Source organism: Varroa jacobsoni, unplaced genomic scaffold, assembly GCF_002532875.2.
Source record: "Varroa jacobsoni isolate VJ856 unplaced genomic scaffold, vjacob_1.0 scaffold_45, whole genome shotgun sequence".
Lineage (NCBI taxonomy): Eukaryota > Metazoa > Arthropoda > Arachnida > Mesostigmata > Varroidae > Varroa > Varroa jacobsoni.
Window position 1 is genome coordinate 114,717 of NW_019212947.1, and position 18,732 is coordinate 133,448.

The 18,732-nt window shown below is 38.9% G+C and overlaps 1 protein-coding gene and 1 long non-coding RNA gene across 4 annotated transcripts in view; one reads left to right on the forward strand and one right to left on the reverse strand.

The window, feature by feature from the left end:
- LOC111260680 (sodium/potassium/calcium exchanger 5) overlaps positions 1 to 14,839 on the reverse strand; it is a 17,500-nt gene extending 2,661 nt beyond the window's left edge. The window contains exons 1-9 of one of the 3 annotated variants that reach the window (XM_022833628.2): positions 14,095 to 14,839; positions 10,996 to 11,117; positions 5,157 to 5,416; positions 4,757 to 4,963; positions 4,399 to 4,499; positions 4,043 to 4,230; positions 2,592 to 2,731; positions 1,638 to 1,733; positions 120 to 413 (exon numbers count right to left, since the gene is read on the reverse strand). In XM_022833628.2, the coding sequence (XP_022689363.1) occupies positions 120 to 413; positions 1,638 to 1,733; positions 2,592 to 2,731; positions 4,043 to 4,230; positions 4,399 to 4,499; positions 4,757 to 4,963; positions 5,157 to 5,409 (1,279 nt within the window). In that variant the 5' untranslated portion in view covers positions 5,410 to 5,416; positions 10,996 to 11,117; positions 14,095 to 14,839. Of the gene's footprint in view, positions 1 to 119; positions 414 to 1,637; positions 1,734 to 2,591; positions 2,732 to 4,042; positions 4,231 to 4,398; positions 4,500 to 4,756; positions 4,964 to 5,156; positions 5,417 to 9,811; positions 9,899 to 10,995; positions 11,118 to 14,094 lie in introns of those variants that run through there. The other 2 variants (XM_022833610.2, XM_022833618.2) reach the window with 2 other exon arrangements.
- Positions 14,840 to 15,000: 161 nt separating this feature from the next.
- Positions 15,001 to 18,413, forward strand: LOC111260674 (uncharacterized). The gene is made up of 3 exons (XR_002680475.2): positions 15,001 to 15,546; positions 16,263 to 16,503; positions 18,340 to 18,413. It is a non-coding gene; the product is annotated as an uncharacterized LOC111260674 (long non-coding RNA).
- The last annotated feature ends 319 nt before the right edge of the window (positions 18,414 to 18,732 follow it).

Consider the following 18,732-nt stretch of genomic DNA (forward strand, 5'->3'; position numbering starts at 1 on the left):
TGTGGATATAATCGTTTGGTGAGGTTTATCTTAGTGACTAAATGGGGCGAAGAGCAAAATAAAGCCAAATATTTCAATCTCTATCATGTAGTATTATGCTAGCTATAATTTTTACCCACCAATGATAGCCATCATCCAGACAAGAATATAGGAGAAGGCTGCAATGAATCCGCCAGATAGAATGAACGTGACGAGGTAGTACTTTTCATAACCAGGTTTTTTACAGTTAGGAATGAGGAATGAAAGAACATAAGAAAACGGCTTCGTTACAACGTAGAATATCTTTCGTGGTATATTCAGGTTTTCCCAGGCCTTCGGGTCGATTACAGGCTCATCGATCACCAATTCCGCGCTGCCTGCACCGCCATTTTGCGCGTTCATTGTAGCCTCAAATTGTTTCAGTGTATTTGCGTCTATAAGGCAGATAGAGAATGTTTACCGTTTGATAAAATTGGAACTTACGTTGAACCGATACCTAGGCCAGCCACCACCGTAAACTATTTCAAGAGTTTTAAAAGGATCAGACAAAATATTTGTGATTATCTACACGTATCCAAAAAATCCTACTCTTGCTCCGAGATGGCCTTGCATGACAGAAATATGCTTTCCTTAGGTCGGGAAAGAGCCATTGTTCTATGTTCAAGATGCGAAGTACAATCTGTAGCTGTTACATGGTGCTACATCGTTACAATATTCAGTGCGTTCCTGAAATTTGATATATGGAGAAACGTGACGCATATGGGACAGGGGCTACATATTCCAGTCTGTTTTGTTCTAGCACGATGCCGATTTTAAATTCTAATATAATTAATTTTTTCGATAAATAATAATTAGATGCACACGGATCAGAAATTTAGTGCGATGCGTTATTGGATTTTTTAATGGTTTCAATTTTAAAAGGTGGGCTTATATGAAATTTTACATTTCGTCCATTTTTTACTAAATAATAAATAAACAAAATAACTACCAGTCCCAAAACTACGATTTCAAAGATAAACAAAGGAGGTGAGTTACATCTTATAAAAAATCAACTAAATGAACGTATCGTAGTTTCGCACATGTTGTTGTACCATATGTCGTTGTCGTTAAGAGCTTGTCACATGTAATTGTTTTTGAGAGAAATTTTAACGAATATATTGGCACAACGCATTGTTCGAACAAAGCTATGTGGTCATTATATGTACCACTTCGTAAATAACCATAATTGTAAAACAGATTTGGCCATGAATAATTACTTTTTACTAGGACTGTGCATAACCACGATCGTTATACAGGCGTCAGTCCAATCAAGTTGGCATCTGAAAACAACGTGCTTACATTGCCGCTGTTCCTCCTCCCTTCTCAAGTAGCAGACAACTCGTTCGTCTGCTAGTAGTTGGCGTATTCAAAATGCGACTTCATACTTTGCGGCAGAATTTGACATGGATTACGGTAGATTGGCCTAACATAGAAATAAATTATTATAAAGCATCGGCTTCTTTAGCCATTATCAAGGCCCTTTTTATGGAAAAAAAAAACATTAAGCTACGTCGAATGACTGACTGCTTCGAACGATATAATTACTAGCTCTTATGTCAGCATGCCTGCCATGTTAATTCGAATATTATCAGAGTATCATACATATCTTCTGCACTTACCCAATTTCGAAATGATATTGTGATCGTTGCTATCTGTGATTGTTTTCATCTCGTTCTCACTAAAGTGGGTATAGCTCTCGATCGTCGTAATTTCCGCTGACGCCATGAAATGCACGAAAAGTAAAAAAAATTGAGACGTGAAAATGTACTATTACTTTCTGCGGTAATTTTTAAATAAGTCCCCTCTAATCGGGACATTTGTTCTACCACATCCAAGGCCCAGTTGATCCTACCCTTAATGTTGCTCTAACTGACCCTGATTTCAGTTCTGCTGTTTTTAAAACAGCAGCATTTATTTATCAATCGTGATGCTACTTTTTCAGATATAGGTAATTTCGTTTATCCATTTTCAATTTATCTATTATTGTACAAGCAGGCAAAGGAGAAAAGCTAGGCTGTTTGGAAAGGTAGACATAGAAATTGGTACGTTAGTAGATACTTTCATCCAAAAGGATATGCAACTAATTACTGTCGAAATCAGAAGTAATAGTGTTTATTTCGACACAGATTTGCATATAAATAGCTATTTTCACACTTAATTTTACCTCTGCAGTAGCTCTCTGTTGTTTTTGCCAAATGTGAATATTTTTCAAGTCAAAACAAACAAAAAGCTGGCTAGTGAATCCCATGCAGCGGCAATAAAAGTGATGGGACCCGTTGTACTTGAACTAAATGATACTCCGAACGATGTTCGCATAGCAGGTTCATTATTGGTTATAATAATAAATAAAATGCGACCACGTTTTCATACGCTTCTTTAAGAGTTGCATAGAAAGTCTCTTTTTTTTTTGCTTCTCATGAATATTTTTTCCCTAGAAAGATAATGAAGTTTGACATACGTAGAAGTTATCCAAAATCGTATATTTTATTATATTTAAAAAAACATAAGCTAAATTTATCTTAAATGGCAACCCTTGCGACCGAGAACATGAATTTAGAAATTACGAAACCTACCTGGTTGCCCCTTGCCTTCAATAGGGTCGTCAAAGTCCTGGATGCCGGTGATGGCCTTGAAAGCGCTTTCGAGTCTTCGATTGAATGCCATTACTAAGCCATAAGCCAAATAAGATAGCAGACAGATGAGAGCCTCAATCCTACAGTACGTATAAAATGAACATATACCGTGTGACAAATAAGTATTAAATTTTATGTCGCACTAAACTGACGAAAAAAGACGTAGGACATTTTCTCTTACTGTTTGTGCCTTTATTCCGCCCTTTAGTTTATGTGAGTACAATTGGCGGAAAAACGAAGCTAATAATATGCGAACTACAATATTCGCAGTTGTTGTTTGGGAGCCATCTTTGTTGAATACGTCAGACCATATACTTCAGCTCTACAAATATCAAATATTATTGAAATTAATTCTAAATTATGAAAGAAGACAGATAGTATTTTTCATTGACCCTTATTGCCACCTGTATTGATTCAGTTCTTCCACTATATTGAAATGACAGATTTCACCCCATTCTCGACGCGATGGCTGAATAAGTTTGCTTTTCGACGTGGTCCGTAGTATTTTGCCAATCCAAATAGGACAATTAACGTTTCTGAGTGCAACCGTTCAGAGTGAGTGAACTTTCTATTCTTTAATTGGTTAAGCACCGATTACAGAGCTATTCAGCGTAATCAGCGTGCGTTCGTCTGCATGAAGACGGTCCATAACGTATATACTCTTTGCTTTATCAGAGAAGACACAGCAGATGGCTGCATTACCTAATTCAATTGCAAGCTGACAATTACAGCGCATCTTATTATATATACTACGGAAGCCCCACATCAAAGACGCCTAGCAGATTCGCCAACTTTCAGAAAAATAGCGGGCCGCATAGTAAGTTGAAACTACAATGGAAACGTACAGCTTATGCCTCTATCAGACCCGGCTTTGCATGCTTTATCCGAGATATGCATAGTTGAATCACGTTCATGGCCCACATCCATAACAAACTAAGTTGGGTCCCATCTAATTATTTGTCAGCCTTTTAAATTGAACGGATTTGGGCAAAATCTCGCGAAGAAAAGAAGCGCATTGTGCTATAATCAATGTAATATATGCGCATGCGATAGGTTATTCATTTGTCTCAGATTGCCTCGTTTGAACTATTAGTATTTTTCTTAGTAAAATGAACTCAACATTGTTCTCAGTGTATACTCTTTAAAAAAAGTTCAAACAATTACGAGCTCATTCAAAATTATTTTTCGGCTATGTAAATGTTGTGTACCGTACTGTAGGAGAAATCAGTTGCAAGATCAGAGGGCGGAAGATGCATGCAATATAGACAGTAAGGTGAATCCCTCTATAAATCGATCGTGTTTGGTCTGAAAAGTTTTTGATGAAAATGTAATTAGAAAGTATATTAGAATAAGGTCCCAAGTTATCTATGTGTATATGTAAAATTACTAACCAGTCGATCTGGCTGTCCATGAGTGAACAAAGCACGATCACCATACAGAGAAGAAAGAAGAATGATGATCGATAAAGGGGCCACGCGTGAATCTCAACGGAACGTTTGGCAAAAAGGGCCGAAATTGATAGCACACCTGCACCATTGAGTACACCGGAACCGAGGGTTGTCGACAAACCCAGATCATTCTGTAGATTTTAAAGTAAATGAAAGCTGATTTTCGGAAGTTCAAACAGATACAGTATTATGGACGAAAATATATTATTTTCGTTAAACTTGTTTAGTTAAGCTTGAAATTTGGAAGTTATTCAATGTTAGCGCTATGTTATACAGGGTAACTAAATTGGCAGTTATACCTCGACAACGTTGACTCCAATGATGGACGTCACCAGAGCAGGAATTGAACTCGCAGCAGCCATGAAAGTTCCCCCTGCCACATCAGGATCCACTTCCAGATCTATAATATCGAAAACAGGCGGACATCCCTATCTAGAGAAGATGATATAAAATATGGGAAAGCCGGGATATCAATTGATTCTCTGGCTCTTAAGAGCTTGATTGCCAATTCTCAGAATGTAGTCTTACCATTTAGACCTTTTTGATTACAAGGCTTACGGTTGATCGTTGGCGTTCTTTGTGAGCCAGCGCCACCAAACTAATTTATACATATATATATATATATATATATATATATATATATATATATAAACTCACAATTAATAATGCAGTGCAGTGCTGGCACAAAGTACTCCTTACAGAGTACCGATATAATGAGAACCATTGAAATGGCAGTCGTGATGTGGACGATAATTCCTCCGTTTTCTCGTATCTTTGGAGTAATAATCGGACGTGGAAACTCTTCGATGGCAGCGGGGCCGCATTTTACTTCAGTTCCGTTAATTAGGATCGTATGGCGATGGCCTGTTCGGCAAGAAATAAAATATTTATAGAAGCTTGCCTTTATTCTATCAAATATAGTTTTACAAACATGTATGTAAATACACTACGTTCAATATGCTAAGCGGAAGTATATTCTTTAGTATAAAAATTTATAAATAAGACATTTAAAGCGATAGCTTACAATATTTTTGGTGACAGCTATATGCATACTTACGTGAAGATTGTACGTGCATGGTAACATTGTCGGAACTCTGGACAATCGCCGTGATATGCCCATGGGCTTCCTTATGGTCTACGGCTCCCTGAGCCACCAAACCCAAACAACCGAAAAAGGTTACCAGGAGAAACAACGTTTGGAAGCTTCTTGGTGAAATATACTGAGCTGCGGACGCTACTGTTGAAAAAAGCAATCTGAATGCAGCAGCAAGACATCTGTGCAGCGGCCAATGGGTCCCGTAAGCTTTCATCCCGGCTCTGTTCCATTAAAGGTCGGCAGACGGTTCACCAGGTCCATATAAATAAGGAAAAACATGATTCCATTTATTTAGCTCACTGTCCTGAATGGAGTCATGCCTATAAAATCGTTTACCATGTAATTAAATGCTAATAGCATAGCTAATGCTAAATTGGTTGCTAAAAATTCAGGAACTTCGAATTATCCTGACACGTGAAAGTAAGGATCTGTGTTTCGACTTTACATGAAGGTCATTTTCGACGAGAAGCGCTTAATGATTAGGTGGCGTAGAAAAAGTCATTGTAATCACGAATATGATTGACTTAAATGAGAATACTACACTACCTACAGATTAAAATTATATAATATCTGTAGCAAATAGAGTTCAATGGAGCTACGTCATTACTATAGAAACAGACAGCTGAATTACTAATGAAGCCCAAAATTGAAGGTATGTCAGGGTCTTCCTTTAAACGCCGAATTTGCCTTAAAATTCCTTCATTTTCTTAATTATTTTCTTATTCAATTCTTACAATTTCACTGCAGTACAGAATCACGTTGCGTCATAGGCACTGATAAAGATAGCACACACATTCATGTAATTCTTCTGGAGGTTGTCAATCTACTTAGCTAACGTAATTATCCAGCTCAGGAAATAACGGACCAGGCGTCCTTTTGATTTTTTTTGGCAAGCTTTCCAGTGGCAAAATTGCCCCAAGTCGATTTTCGTGTTATTCCGTTGCTTCTTTACCAGACTCTCGAACAACCGTCTGTGGCTTCAAAACATAAAATGACACTTCGATAAATGCTGCAGTACCTGAGACTTATAATAATAAGGTACTTGTGCTTAACCACCGATTTCGTGCACACTGTAGCAACGTTCAGATTTATTGACTGTAGCATTCTACGTGATAGCAGAATCTTACGACAAGCCTGTCTGCAACACAAAAACATGTTAAATTTCTACAGAAACGCCTACATACGTTACAATAACAGTATATGTGGTGACAGTCTGGTTCTACTTGCGAGTACTGCGCAGATCGTTTTCTCTGACAGGTATTCTTTTCACGTTTTGTCCAAAATCGCATTCTAAGTCTATTCTAATAATAGTCGGACATTGTCAACATAAACGGAGCCACCTCGGAATCAATATAACGATACGGAGCTCTAAATAGCCGATATCCGCTGTCGTTGTCCGACGCAGCGACCTTCGCACCTGTTCAAGTGAATCGTTACGAACTCTGATTTCTGTGATTCACTGCCTATTGGACCCACCGAGAAACTTCGCCGCGACAGAAATCCAGCTCTTGTTTTGTTCGTGCTGTTTGTCTTTTTTTAGTAAATAGAGAGAAGGCAGTAAACGAAAAGAAACTCAGCAACAAGTAAAACACTCGAAAAAAAAAAGACAACAGAAAAATACTGATACATTCGGCAGGAACTAATCTTGACTAAGCCGTCTCCCCGGTGCTTCTCTTGCGGGCAGAGCAGGCCGCGTTGTGAACCAGCAGATACACATAGTCAGGCCAAAACTATAAATAAGAATTCACAGTGCAAGCACCGTCTTCAGAGCTTTCACAGTTCTATCACGTAAATATCTTCGATTCAAATGTTCCAGTGTCTTAATTTTAAGCGTCTAGACTGTATTGGAAAAAGCTGAATCGGCTGAAAGATTTATTTTCCTCACATTAAATAAACGAAAAAGTTATGAAAAGCTAACCTCCTAACCTTAGAGGTTACAGGCTCGACAATATCCTTTTCAGCAGCAAACAAAAACATTTGAAAATATAATACGTACCCTTTAAGCAGGAATACACAAGGCCGATAGTGCGAATAACTAGGAGCTTATCTTAGACAGTGACGCTATGTGTCATGGGTTAAGCTGATTTCTTGACGATGAAGTTAATTTTGTTTGATTGGGGGTCAGGTTAGATCCTAGCAGACCAATTCTGGGGGTCTGAGTATGATTACTTTGGCTCAGCCCAAGAGTTCATTTAACGTTCTCACTGCTTGGGCTGATCGCCCAGGTAGAACACTTCTCATACGCTAAGTAGCAAACCAGGCGGTTTAAGTGGAAACTAAACTTTCATTTATCTTTCTATTATAGCTACACTTTTGTGAAGCCTAGAAAATTATTTAGTTATTAATTGAAATCTCTTAATTGATTATTTATAATAAATAGGGGCTGGATAAAGAAGATATTCGACTAACGAAAGCTGATTTTATTTAACCTAACCCTCTATTACCTATTATTATAGGGCGGTACAGAGTGGAGCAGACATACACCTGATTCGAAGATAGCATGTGGTCTACAGAATAGAGGTGTATCTTCATCAATAGTAAAAGCCATTTCATCATTATGAGGGTGAAGTGTCAATTCTTGCGTTTCGATGGCCGATATTTAAAATTTGCGCGCGCGTGGGGAGTGAACGTAAGCAGTCGTGTTCAGTTATTATAAGCCCATAGAACCGCTAATAGAAAACTATGTTTAAGGAAATTTTACAAATCCTTGAATCATATATTCCCAAAGACGAATTTAACTATTCATATCGCCCATAAATATATCTATGCTAGATTATTTCATATACTATAGTACATTAAGCTCGATGTGGACAAGTCCCCAAATCTAAGTACGTCAGGAATTTGTCCCCATCAAAAGGCGAAATAGGCCATGCTGGATTTATCTAGACCTTCTCCAATAGGCTAATCACACAAATAGTCATTTTTTACTGAATCCCGTGTTAGCTACTTTCTGCATAGCAGCGATTGGTAGCGATTAATATATAACCTTAGCAACCTGAAATTGGCGTGGAAAGCGTTACAGATCCGCCTATCTTTTAATCAGTCTCGTATGTTGCACTGTCCTCAGTGATATTCAGATAATACTTAACGTATACGGTTTTTGCTGGTTGTTGTATTAGTCTGAACCGATATTAGATAACAACATTAACATAAAAAAATATTATATTCCTGTGATCAATCGCGTTGATACTTAGCATATGATCCTTGAGCATTTTCATTAGCCTTGGAAAAGGAAGGATGATTTCAGAAGGTAGACATACGATATACACACGCTTATTTCAAAGATTTCCATATTCCTAACGGACAGATTCATTCATCAGAAAACCCGTTTCGTTTTCTCAGGTGTCAGGAACAAGAATAAAATGCGTGTAGTTACTTTTTCTCGAGATGTCATTGTCAAAACTTTAGTTGAACTTGAAAAATATAACTGGCCTACTGCTAGTTGTACTTAGTTACGCTTGAATTCAATAACGCTTTGTCGCAGAAAAAAATAAACACACTAATTTACGTACTCGCAAACAATTGATATCTACTCCAACAGGACAAATGAAAAAAATACCATAGTGATGATCATAATAAAAATACATAAAACGAGCGCTCACTCGGTTCAGTTGATTTGTTTTTATTAGATAATACTATATAAGCCTGTAAAAAACGATAATCAAGCAAATTGTTGTTTACGGATCTCCATGGTCTGCCCGACAGATTTACTTTCATATCGCTGAATAAGACTCAGCTGTTTCGTGTGTGATAGCTTACCGAGTTTGCACTAATATCAATCAACCTGCCTCTGAATCAATCTCGCATGGTTTTTCCGCTTAAGCGAACTGTTTTACAGATGGTGTGGAGACACACAAAACGTACGTCTTTGCGGATCGTATTTACATGCTAGGCTACGAAAAATGACAGGCGCTTCTACCTTGAGGCATAGGTAGACGATACCGAGAACTCTTCGGAGCACAGATATCTTCGTTCTGTTGCTGAACGTATTCCAACGTGGCACGGAACTGTATGAACACAAAGACACTGAATATCGTCACGGTCACATCATGTCATTACATCCGTCGCATGGAGAGCCCATTAGGGTGAAGGTACCATCCTCAGTCGATTCGACGAACTAAACAAACGTATCGCGTATATAGTACTAGACATAACCAAATATAAGTCTGCTGTGGAGGTCCTGGACGCTGTCACTCTATAAACGCAACAATCGAAGCTCTAGAGATTCGTCCATGGAAAAATACTCCTCAAAATCAATTGTAGTGTGTACGAGTTATGCTTGAAATGGAAGATAATACTTCCAGTGCCTACTTGGTAAGTAAGTAAATAATAGGTTCTTAATAAATAAATACACACTACAAATTTTATTGATTATACATACAAGGGAAAAAGTGAGTATGTTGCTGCGTATGGTCCAGGTGTGCTCGATCAGCGATGACCAAAAACAAAACTTACATTTTGCAAATTCTAATCTATTTTATTGTTTTAACGTATATATATGCGCTAGTCACTCAGGTGAATGACGGAGCCTATCAAACTGATAACGACAACAACAGTATACGATTACATGAGTCATACATTCTTCAACGTCGGAACTAAGTCCAGTTAAAACTTACAGAAATGGCGCATCTCCAAATGAAGTTCAGAAGTGAGTCTAAAGCCCTTCAGCCTCGAAGCCTTCCAGGCTGCCTGCGGACACTAACAGCCACCATCCATCAACGATTGAAGTACCTAGATTGTAAAGTTCACTAATTTATGCGAGAGTCACGGCGAGCTTCCGCCATCGACGGAACACCGATCAGAGACACAGAGGGAGGGCGAGCGAATGAAGTGAACAGGCCGTCAAATAACGGCGTTTATGGCGCTGACGGGCTGTGCTGTTGTTACGGCGTGTGGTCCTCTCACTTTTCGTTCTCACGATACGTAACAATTTTGGAGGGGGGAGCAATAAAGTGAGTAAATGGCTATGCTTGTTGTGACCAAATAGACTACACCTTCGTTTTGTTCATTTCCGTCAAATCAGTCACTGATTCTATGCGCTATCAACGTATTACAACTGTACCTGTTGCGCCAACTTTAAGGACTTTATCGACTAGTCTATCTAGATAAGTAATGGTCAGCTCTTAACAGTAAAATAAAAGAAATTGATTTTCAATTCTTGAGCAGCGGCAAACACAAGTCTCAAAATGGATGCTCGTACAAGCTAGCATAAAACAGACCATTAATATGCATTATAAAATTGTCATCGTCTTATTCAGCTAGTGTAGCCCTAGAATCCAACACAGACATCCAATATAGCTAAGCTAGGATTGTTTGTAGGCTGGCTAGGGAGTATCCATAGAGAACGTTGTCATTCTCTGCGGCCTTCACTGCCCATCCCGAAAGCACCTGTCACTAGGACAAAAGCCGAAAGTTCCCGCACGAGGTGAACTGCTTGCGTCGTCTCCCCGTCCCCTATGGGGTAATTATGAACGTGTACACATTTAATCTGTCCGCGTAAGACATCGTCAATATAATTTGACTCAAATATAGACGTTGATAGATGGTAAGTGACGTAATATTGGTTAAATAACTAGTTCTAGGGCAGGATTAACATTTAATTGAAGTCGTTTGCTATCTTCCAATACGATTTTACTTAAGCCTCAATTTAATTGTTTTTACTAAACTTTATCTAGTGTCGGTGTATTATCAAGATGTAATGAATTACCTATGTTTTTATAGGTATGATTCACGCCGTGGTCGATCTTATCAATCACCATCTACGGGACACGATTTTTGAAACAGCGAAATCGAAGCTCACCTCAAATAGTAAATCAGATTGGATAAGTACCGTTCAGAAGCAATCTATAGTTATGTAGAATCCTATACACGAGAACTCAGCCCCTACGAATGTCCACTCACAATGAGAGGTTCCGCTTGCACCTGTATAGAGCAAAAAAGCGTTCTTTTTTATAGAGACGCTGGTTTAAATCGGTCGCTAATTTACGACTTAATTGAAATGGGTATACGTTGGCTTACCATATAGGCGACACGACCCTTCGACCAAAAACAACACGTATTTGTCAACGAGACGAATTATATTATGGTATTGATATATAACAGAAGTCTTGATACCAGTTAGCTTTCGGGACGTACGAGTAATGTTTGTGATATAGAAGGGTAACCCAGACAATTCAAAGACTAATTTCTCATGTGGCGTACTTAGATTTTTCCTACTTGCTCAGTTACGAGGCTACTATCGTTTTTCGAAAGCCTATCAGTGTTGACCTTGTATCCGCTGTACACTTTATACATACACACAGTCTAGCGACAATTGATATACATCATAACACTGAATAAATAATTTGCACCGTTAGAGTCTCGAGTAGCTGTGTACTTTTTTTGTTTTTGCGGAATAAAGGAGCGAGTACTATACGATCCAGCCATCGATGTGTGTCTATGCGCCGATATCATTGTCATTCAAAATGCCTGCCGTTTTGCCAAAAGGTCACATGTTAAACACGGGATCAGATCGAATGCTGCGAATCTCGCGTGCATCGCTCTGGCTCCAAACGAGCACGCTCGCCCAACCGTACAGATACCAACAGATATGAAGACACGTATGAATGTACGTAGAGAAATTGAGCCATTTTTAAATTGTCAATTCGGTTCGAGGTCTCATGTGTGTGAAGTATATATTATCAATTGGAGTTTATGCTGGCTGCGCTTCAACAGAAAATTAATATAATTGGATGTATTGGTCATCATGTTAGCTACAGGCAAAATGGAAAAAGGATGTTAAAAAAGCAATACTAGCAAAAACCATTATGTAACTGAGTAAGATTTTCTTTCAGATGATGCGAACTAAATTCGAACGAGGTCCATCTATACGAAAAATAATACTCGTCACGACGGCGGACCAGTCCAATGTTCCTAACCTATCTATACTATTCGCTAGCAGACGGCTTAAGGCCAATTCAAATCGACCTTGGTGCCCTCGATCGAAGAGTGTAGCTAGCTCAGTTGACGCTCGTCCTTTCAAACTTGTTTAGAACTTTTTCTTTCTAGATTGTGTCCTACAATCTAGAAAGAAAAAGTTTCGCAACCCGTTTAAATCAGATCCGTCTTACATATATGTACAGTAGATAGAATGCAATAAGGTCTACAATCATTTTGTTGGCCATACGTAAGATTTGATGACGTTACAGGCAGATTTGCTCTAGTAGGCGCATCTATGTATCGAAAGCTGTGCGTTACGATCATGGTATGTGCATCGACGCACACGTGTTAGCTGGTTCAACGTGTAACAGGCGTGACCCCAATAAATTGCAGGGCCGACTTAATTAACGCGATTTAAATCCGGTCGTAGATAGCATCACACTCTTGTTGCTGGTAATAAAGATAAAGTGACCGATATCACCTCCAGTAGGCCAGTAATGGGAAACATGTAATGCAAGCGTCTCGTAGAGACAACTATTGCACCGAAGCAGAGGTACTGTAATTACCGGCATCTTATCGTTGTCTATGCTCTGGCCTAGTTGGATAATTGACCCTTTCTATTAATCTAGTATTTTATTCGACTCGTCGTTATTGACGTTGTGTCCTAGTAAGGCCTGACGAGGACTTACGTTGAGCGAAGTCAAGCCTGCGGAATGGACTGTTAATTTAAGTCAACTAATCTAAGAGTAAAAAAGTGAGACTTTAACGTCGTTAGGTGCCTCATTTCAACTCCTATGATATTTAATTGCGTCATATAATCTTTGTTTGAACAAACTTAAACAAGCCCAATACGATATTGAGAACAATAATAACAAAATATAATTAAAGTTAACCAAATAGAACACCATACACACGATGTTTGGATAACTTAGCTATCAATTGAGGATTGGCTTAGCTGATACTTAGATGATCGTATGTAAATGAAAAATTCTTGATTGATTGGGTAACGGTAGCCAACCGTCACGGTAAGTGCTATGTGGCTATTGGAATTATACCGTTTGTGATTTTTAAAACTGCAGTGTACTAGATGGTTGAAAATCAGTTTTCTGCCTAAGCAAAATGCAGAAACGCCGAAAAAACCACCAAGGCCAAAAAAGGTCGATCTCAATATTTGTCATTGAGCAGCATATTTCCTGTCTTGAATCTCTATAGGACTCTTATTTTAAACGAATGAATAATCACATGTGCCTATGATTAAATACGCTGTATAGGAAGGCAACCGGAAAATGGCAGCTACAGCTCACTCGTAGCGGTTAGCACCAGTAAGGATGAGTAATTCAAATGCAGACTTCTTTTTTTTTTTGTTTTTTTTTTATGGAAGTTATAGCATCCAGGCTCATGGCAAATGAGAAACATATGTTGATATTTGATAAAGGTAAGGAATGCCATAAAGCAATTGAGTGGATTAAGAAAAAACAGACATCCTATTAAATTAGGTTATCAGACAAAGTTTTTCTCAGTCGAAAACCGGTTATGATGTCCTCCATATAGGCACCACTTGTAGCTGCTTCGCACACTTAATAAATGGCTGTGAATTTCTTCTAACGAGAAGATCGCTCGAAACATGTTCTATCATTGCAAATGAACTAAGTTAGGAAAAACCACATGTAGCCGAAACGGTGCAGCACCGCAGTATAAGAATACGCGATGCTCCGTAACATTCGAAACTTCATTAAATGATCTGGCTTCTAATTTAACTTCTTCTGATAAAAGGGGTAATTTTTCGCTTTTTTTAGCAATTTTATAGGACATAGATGCTCATAATTTTACTATCCGTGCAGTGGAACTTACGAAATTACGTGCAGTAAGTAATAATCGTCCACATTGTTTTACTGAAAACTAGACCCAGTAACGATGCTAAGCAGCCGCTCACCTCAAATCATTTTTATGACGCACAGCGTCAGCCCATCGGCAAACTCACCTTTGGCAGTGACGAGCCATGAAAGGTGTCCTAACCTCCTCAAGCTTGCGGTTCTCCAGTAAACCTCTAGTCCTAAAAATTTATCTCACTGTAATCGCTGCCACCCATCAAAGTGAACTTTGGGTCTTGCTCTTGGCATAAGGCCGACAACGATGACCAACACGCTATGATGGCGTACACTGCACAGTTTAGTAAAAACTTAAAACTTCTTGATTAATCTTGGATCTTCCGTGGCCCTTCTGTCGCATAAGCCCTCCTAGTGCGATATCACCTAAGTTGTCGTTATGGCTTTTGTCCTTCTTGTACACCAAATGTTAGCGCTGCATTTGCTAGTTAGAGATCTGCACACGACAAATCGACATGTAATCGAAAAAATTTTTTCCGAGGAAAACCTCGTCGTCTTCCGTCTTGTAAGCTGCCCGATCCGCGCTAAATTTCACACGACCCTCACAGGGGTGCACCCCTGACGAAAACGCTTCTAGGCAATACAGTCAGTCAACCAAGTTTGCTGGAATGTGAATGTCAACCTGAGATGTCGCACAGACCTCCAGAGAGAAAATCCAGTGGCTTGCGGGGAGAAAGGAGGCTCACTAGTGCACGCGGTCAGGCAGGTAGGCAAGACACAATGCACGGAGCGTAACTGCTCCAATAGAAACCACTTGTTATTGTTGTAGGCTGACGTGACGAAATATGAATACGCCTCTATCTGTGTGCGTTTGTGCGAGTGTACATCTGCGTTTGTTCCCTATCTACGCTTGTGGCTTGTGTGGTCTGTTGGAGGACAAGACGAGCTCGGAGTCTGTCTTGACCAATGCCTGGACGATGAGCTATACTACAGGCACCGCGGCGAGGAGCACGTCACCACACGGGGAAAGGGGGAAAATGTGGCCATTGTTGTCCCCATCAATAGCAAAGATGATAGAAACGCCTGTCGTTACCACTATTGTCTACGACGGCAGACAAACACGAAATGACACTGCTACTGTTGGTGCGGCAGAAGTCCAACGCAGCATCGTGGGGTCTTGGCCAGAAGGCGTGGGCTACCAAGAGAGTTGGTTTAGGAGCAGGTAGATAAGCAGAAGGATTAAGTTAAACGAAGCGCTAGAAGCTAAGATGCTCATGTTATTCTATTGCCATTACTACTCAGTGACTAACGTAGGGCTTGAGCAGGTGGCGGAGTCGGGCTGTAAAAGGAATATAGATGTCAAGGACACCGGCACGTATGGCAACATGATCTGGCAGTTGCTATAGGAATAAGACCCAGTGACACCGGGAAAGATACCCTTTATTCGGGACGGGATATAGCAGAACTTATACTACTAGAAAAAGTGCTACTATTGAGAAAAGTATATACGAAACCAAAAATAGGGGCACGTGTCCATAGTGCAAATGTGTGACAGTGAACGAAGGCAACAATCGTGAGTCGTATGGTTTGCTAAATGCTTCGACCTGGTGGGTAAACTTTGCCCGGTGTGCAAAAAACACGATAACTGAAAGTAACTATCTAATAATTGGACAAGGATGCTGAAACCTATCCAACAGATAGGTTCCTATTTTTAGCTAGGACGCATTCTTATTTATAAAACACTCACGCTGGAAGATGCTTTCACGTTCTCTGAAAAGACAGTAACTTCCGAAGTGCAGAAACAGCGACGCTGATACATCGAAGCAAACTAATCAACTATACACATATGAATTTTGAGAATACATCTGATCAATCTGCCAAGACAAAGGGTTTAGTAAAATCAGGCAGAATAACGATCAGCCTTTTCGAGCTCAATATTTGCCCTTTCGGCTGTACGTCGCTCTAAATAAATATACAAATTCAATCAAAAAAAAAAACTTGCGGCTTTTATTGTAAGAAAGACTGTGCCATAACATCAGTTTATCTTTGTATAAATTCGATTATCTGTAAGAATACTAATCCGATACAAAAAAACGATCCGCCTAAGCAACCATATCTTAAACCTATGCGGATTAGCAGCAAGAAGTGCTCGTCCTATTGAGGCATGTTTGGATTTAAGGGTATTCAAAACCATCTAAAAATAGATAAACATTTCAACCAACGTGTACGCTTTTTTACTATCGACCAAATAGTTATTTCGGGTGTCAATAATACCTTATAACTAGTGACTATTTTTGTATTGGTTGTGTGATCACATATGTAGATCGCGCCATGCACCGGATATACGTTTTGAGGAGGCGGATATCTAAAAGGAAAATATCCAGTCTGGTTTCACCAGGGTCATTATGACATTTGCAAAAATCGATGGCACGAAATATCCCACCAGATATTCAGGATTGATTCCGCAATATGAGACTGCTTCAATGCCACCTTTGACTACCCCAGCCCCGAAGACATCTCCTGCCCCAGAATTAGGGCGATGTAGACTGAAGTCTTGAGGACAGGTAAATGCTAAACGTATGTAAAAACATATCTGAACATAACAGACTTACTGCTGAAGCAATTTCGAGACAATTTATGTTTTTAAAGCAGCTGCTAAAAAACGTACACGATTTAATTGATAAGTTTGCGGCAAAAATTCCTTGTCGGACCTCAAGATTATATGAAATAGATATGTTAGCTGTTTCTACAGAACTCACTGTTTATGTATGTAACATTAGTTATTATTTTCAACGCTTATCACGTTTGTTCTTTGTTGGATGGAATTCAGCGTTTACTATAAACATTAGATTATTTGCATTTGTTTACTTTTTACAAGAGCTCGAGAGCGAATAAACCGAGGCAGAAACGGGAATATGAAGCGGTTGGTTATTCTGTTACAATTTCATATCGTTATGATATTTTCGTTAAAGATTCCTAGTTCCGTAAACAACAGGTTATTTATACAAAATAATAGTTTGGCCTAAAGCGTCAAGATAAAGAAATAAAGAACATATTCGTTATAGAGATAAGTCGAAACGTCGCTAAGATGCCCAATGAATCCCATAGTGACTTTGAAAGGAAACTAGATACGGGACCCAGGATGGATGTCCCCTAACTGGGAAGCGTCAATATTTCTAATCAAGTCAATGAACTACATTTAATTATTATCCATTTATCAATGCTGGGAAAGTGCTGCTGTGAATACAAACATTTTCGTTGACAAATATCTTACAAGTGATAGTCAGCGATCAATGGCGGCATCTTTTGTCGCCAGCGAAACACCGGAAAGATTAAACTTAATTTCGAGATAAAACTAGATTATTAATTAAAAAAAAAAAGCAAACAAATATGGAATTAGAGTGAGTTGGACAATGCGATGGTAATAGTTAGAGGCTTTTCCGGGCAGGCTTGGGAAATAAAAAAGAAAAGCAAACGTAATATTTGTAAATTTAAACAGAACGTCCATCACGAATGAACAGAGTCTCTTGTTGTGGTTCGGATAATAGAGTCAGAATATTTACTAATTCATCTTTGGCAAATTTCGTAACGAGTGGTAAAATGCCTTTTGTCAGTGAAGGAATAGGCCCGCGATTGCCATAGACGTGCACCCTCTCAAAAATAGACCAGTAAGCGCGACGAGGTCAGCATGACACCATTGATGAAAATAGAATGGTTAATTAAAAATAAATATTACGTGTTTACATTAACAACTGATCTAGCAAATGACTGACATGATGCCCCGTTCTGGAAACAAATCTTTTACACTATTATACAGATAAAAAACCTATCCTCAATCCAATCCCTAAAAAATCACACTTTTCCGAGATGGTATACTTCTATGAGAAGCTAAGTATTATGTAGAACTACTGCCCCACTCGTCAAAAGTTCTGGAAAAGCGTCCATCATTAACACCATCACAACCACCAGCTGCTACTAGTTGAAAAATTAACTTAAGAACTCGCCATAGTCGAAACTTACTTATTCGTAGGCTTGAATCAATATATATTTGTTATTAGCTAAAATAGTTCCGCAACAGCAGAAAAATTAGGCTTATAGAGTATCTACCCACAACTAACCCCTACAGGTTAGCTTGACTAGCTTACATTCATAGCCAATCAGTGTATCCATATTCATCTAACGATTAAATTAAGCATAAATAAAAATATTCAATAGATGGTCCATTAGACGCTAAACTTAAACGATCCACTACGAACAAGGCTAACTTACATATTTACGGTTGAAATGAAGCAGAAGCACGCAATGATATTGGTCAGCTGTAAGAAATACTTTATACGTTACGCAAAAAATCCTATGCCGCAGACTGAACTCAGGTCTCTTTGAATGTTTCGTGTATCTAGACCCAGGCTCAGGGGCTTCTTCGCGAACGGAATCTGGAGTCGTTTCTGATATATTTCTCCAAGGAGTCAGGTCGGTTTTTTATCAGAAATAAACTCGAACGATATTAATCGTTAGCTACTATTTGTCCAATATTTACTGGATATTGATATTGATTTTTGATAAAATCGTAAAGCTAAGATAACACTAAAGTTCAATTATGGCCGTCTAACTTTTGCAGAACACTGTTGTTTATGTGCCGTAGAATTCCCGAACATGACTCATTTTTAGCCTTTATATAAGGCCATCTTGCGTTGCAACATTATGCATAATTTTACTTTTGATTGAAGTGTCTGTGAAAACATATGTGAAGTTCCCACGCCTATACGGTGATTGTAGGAAAGAGGAAACGTGTA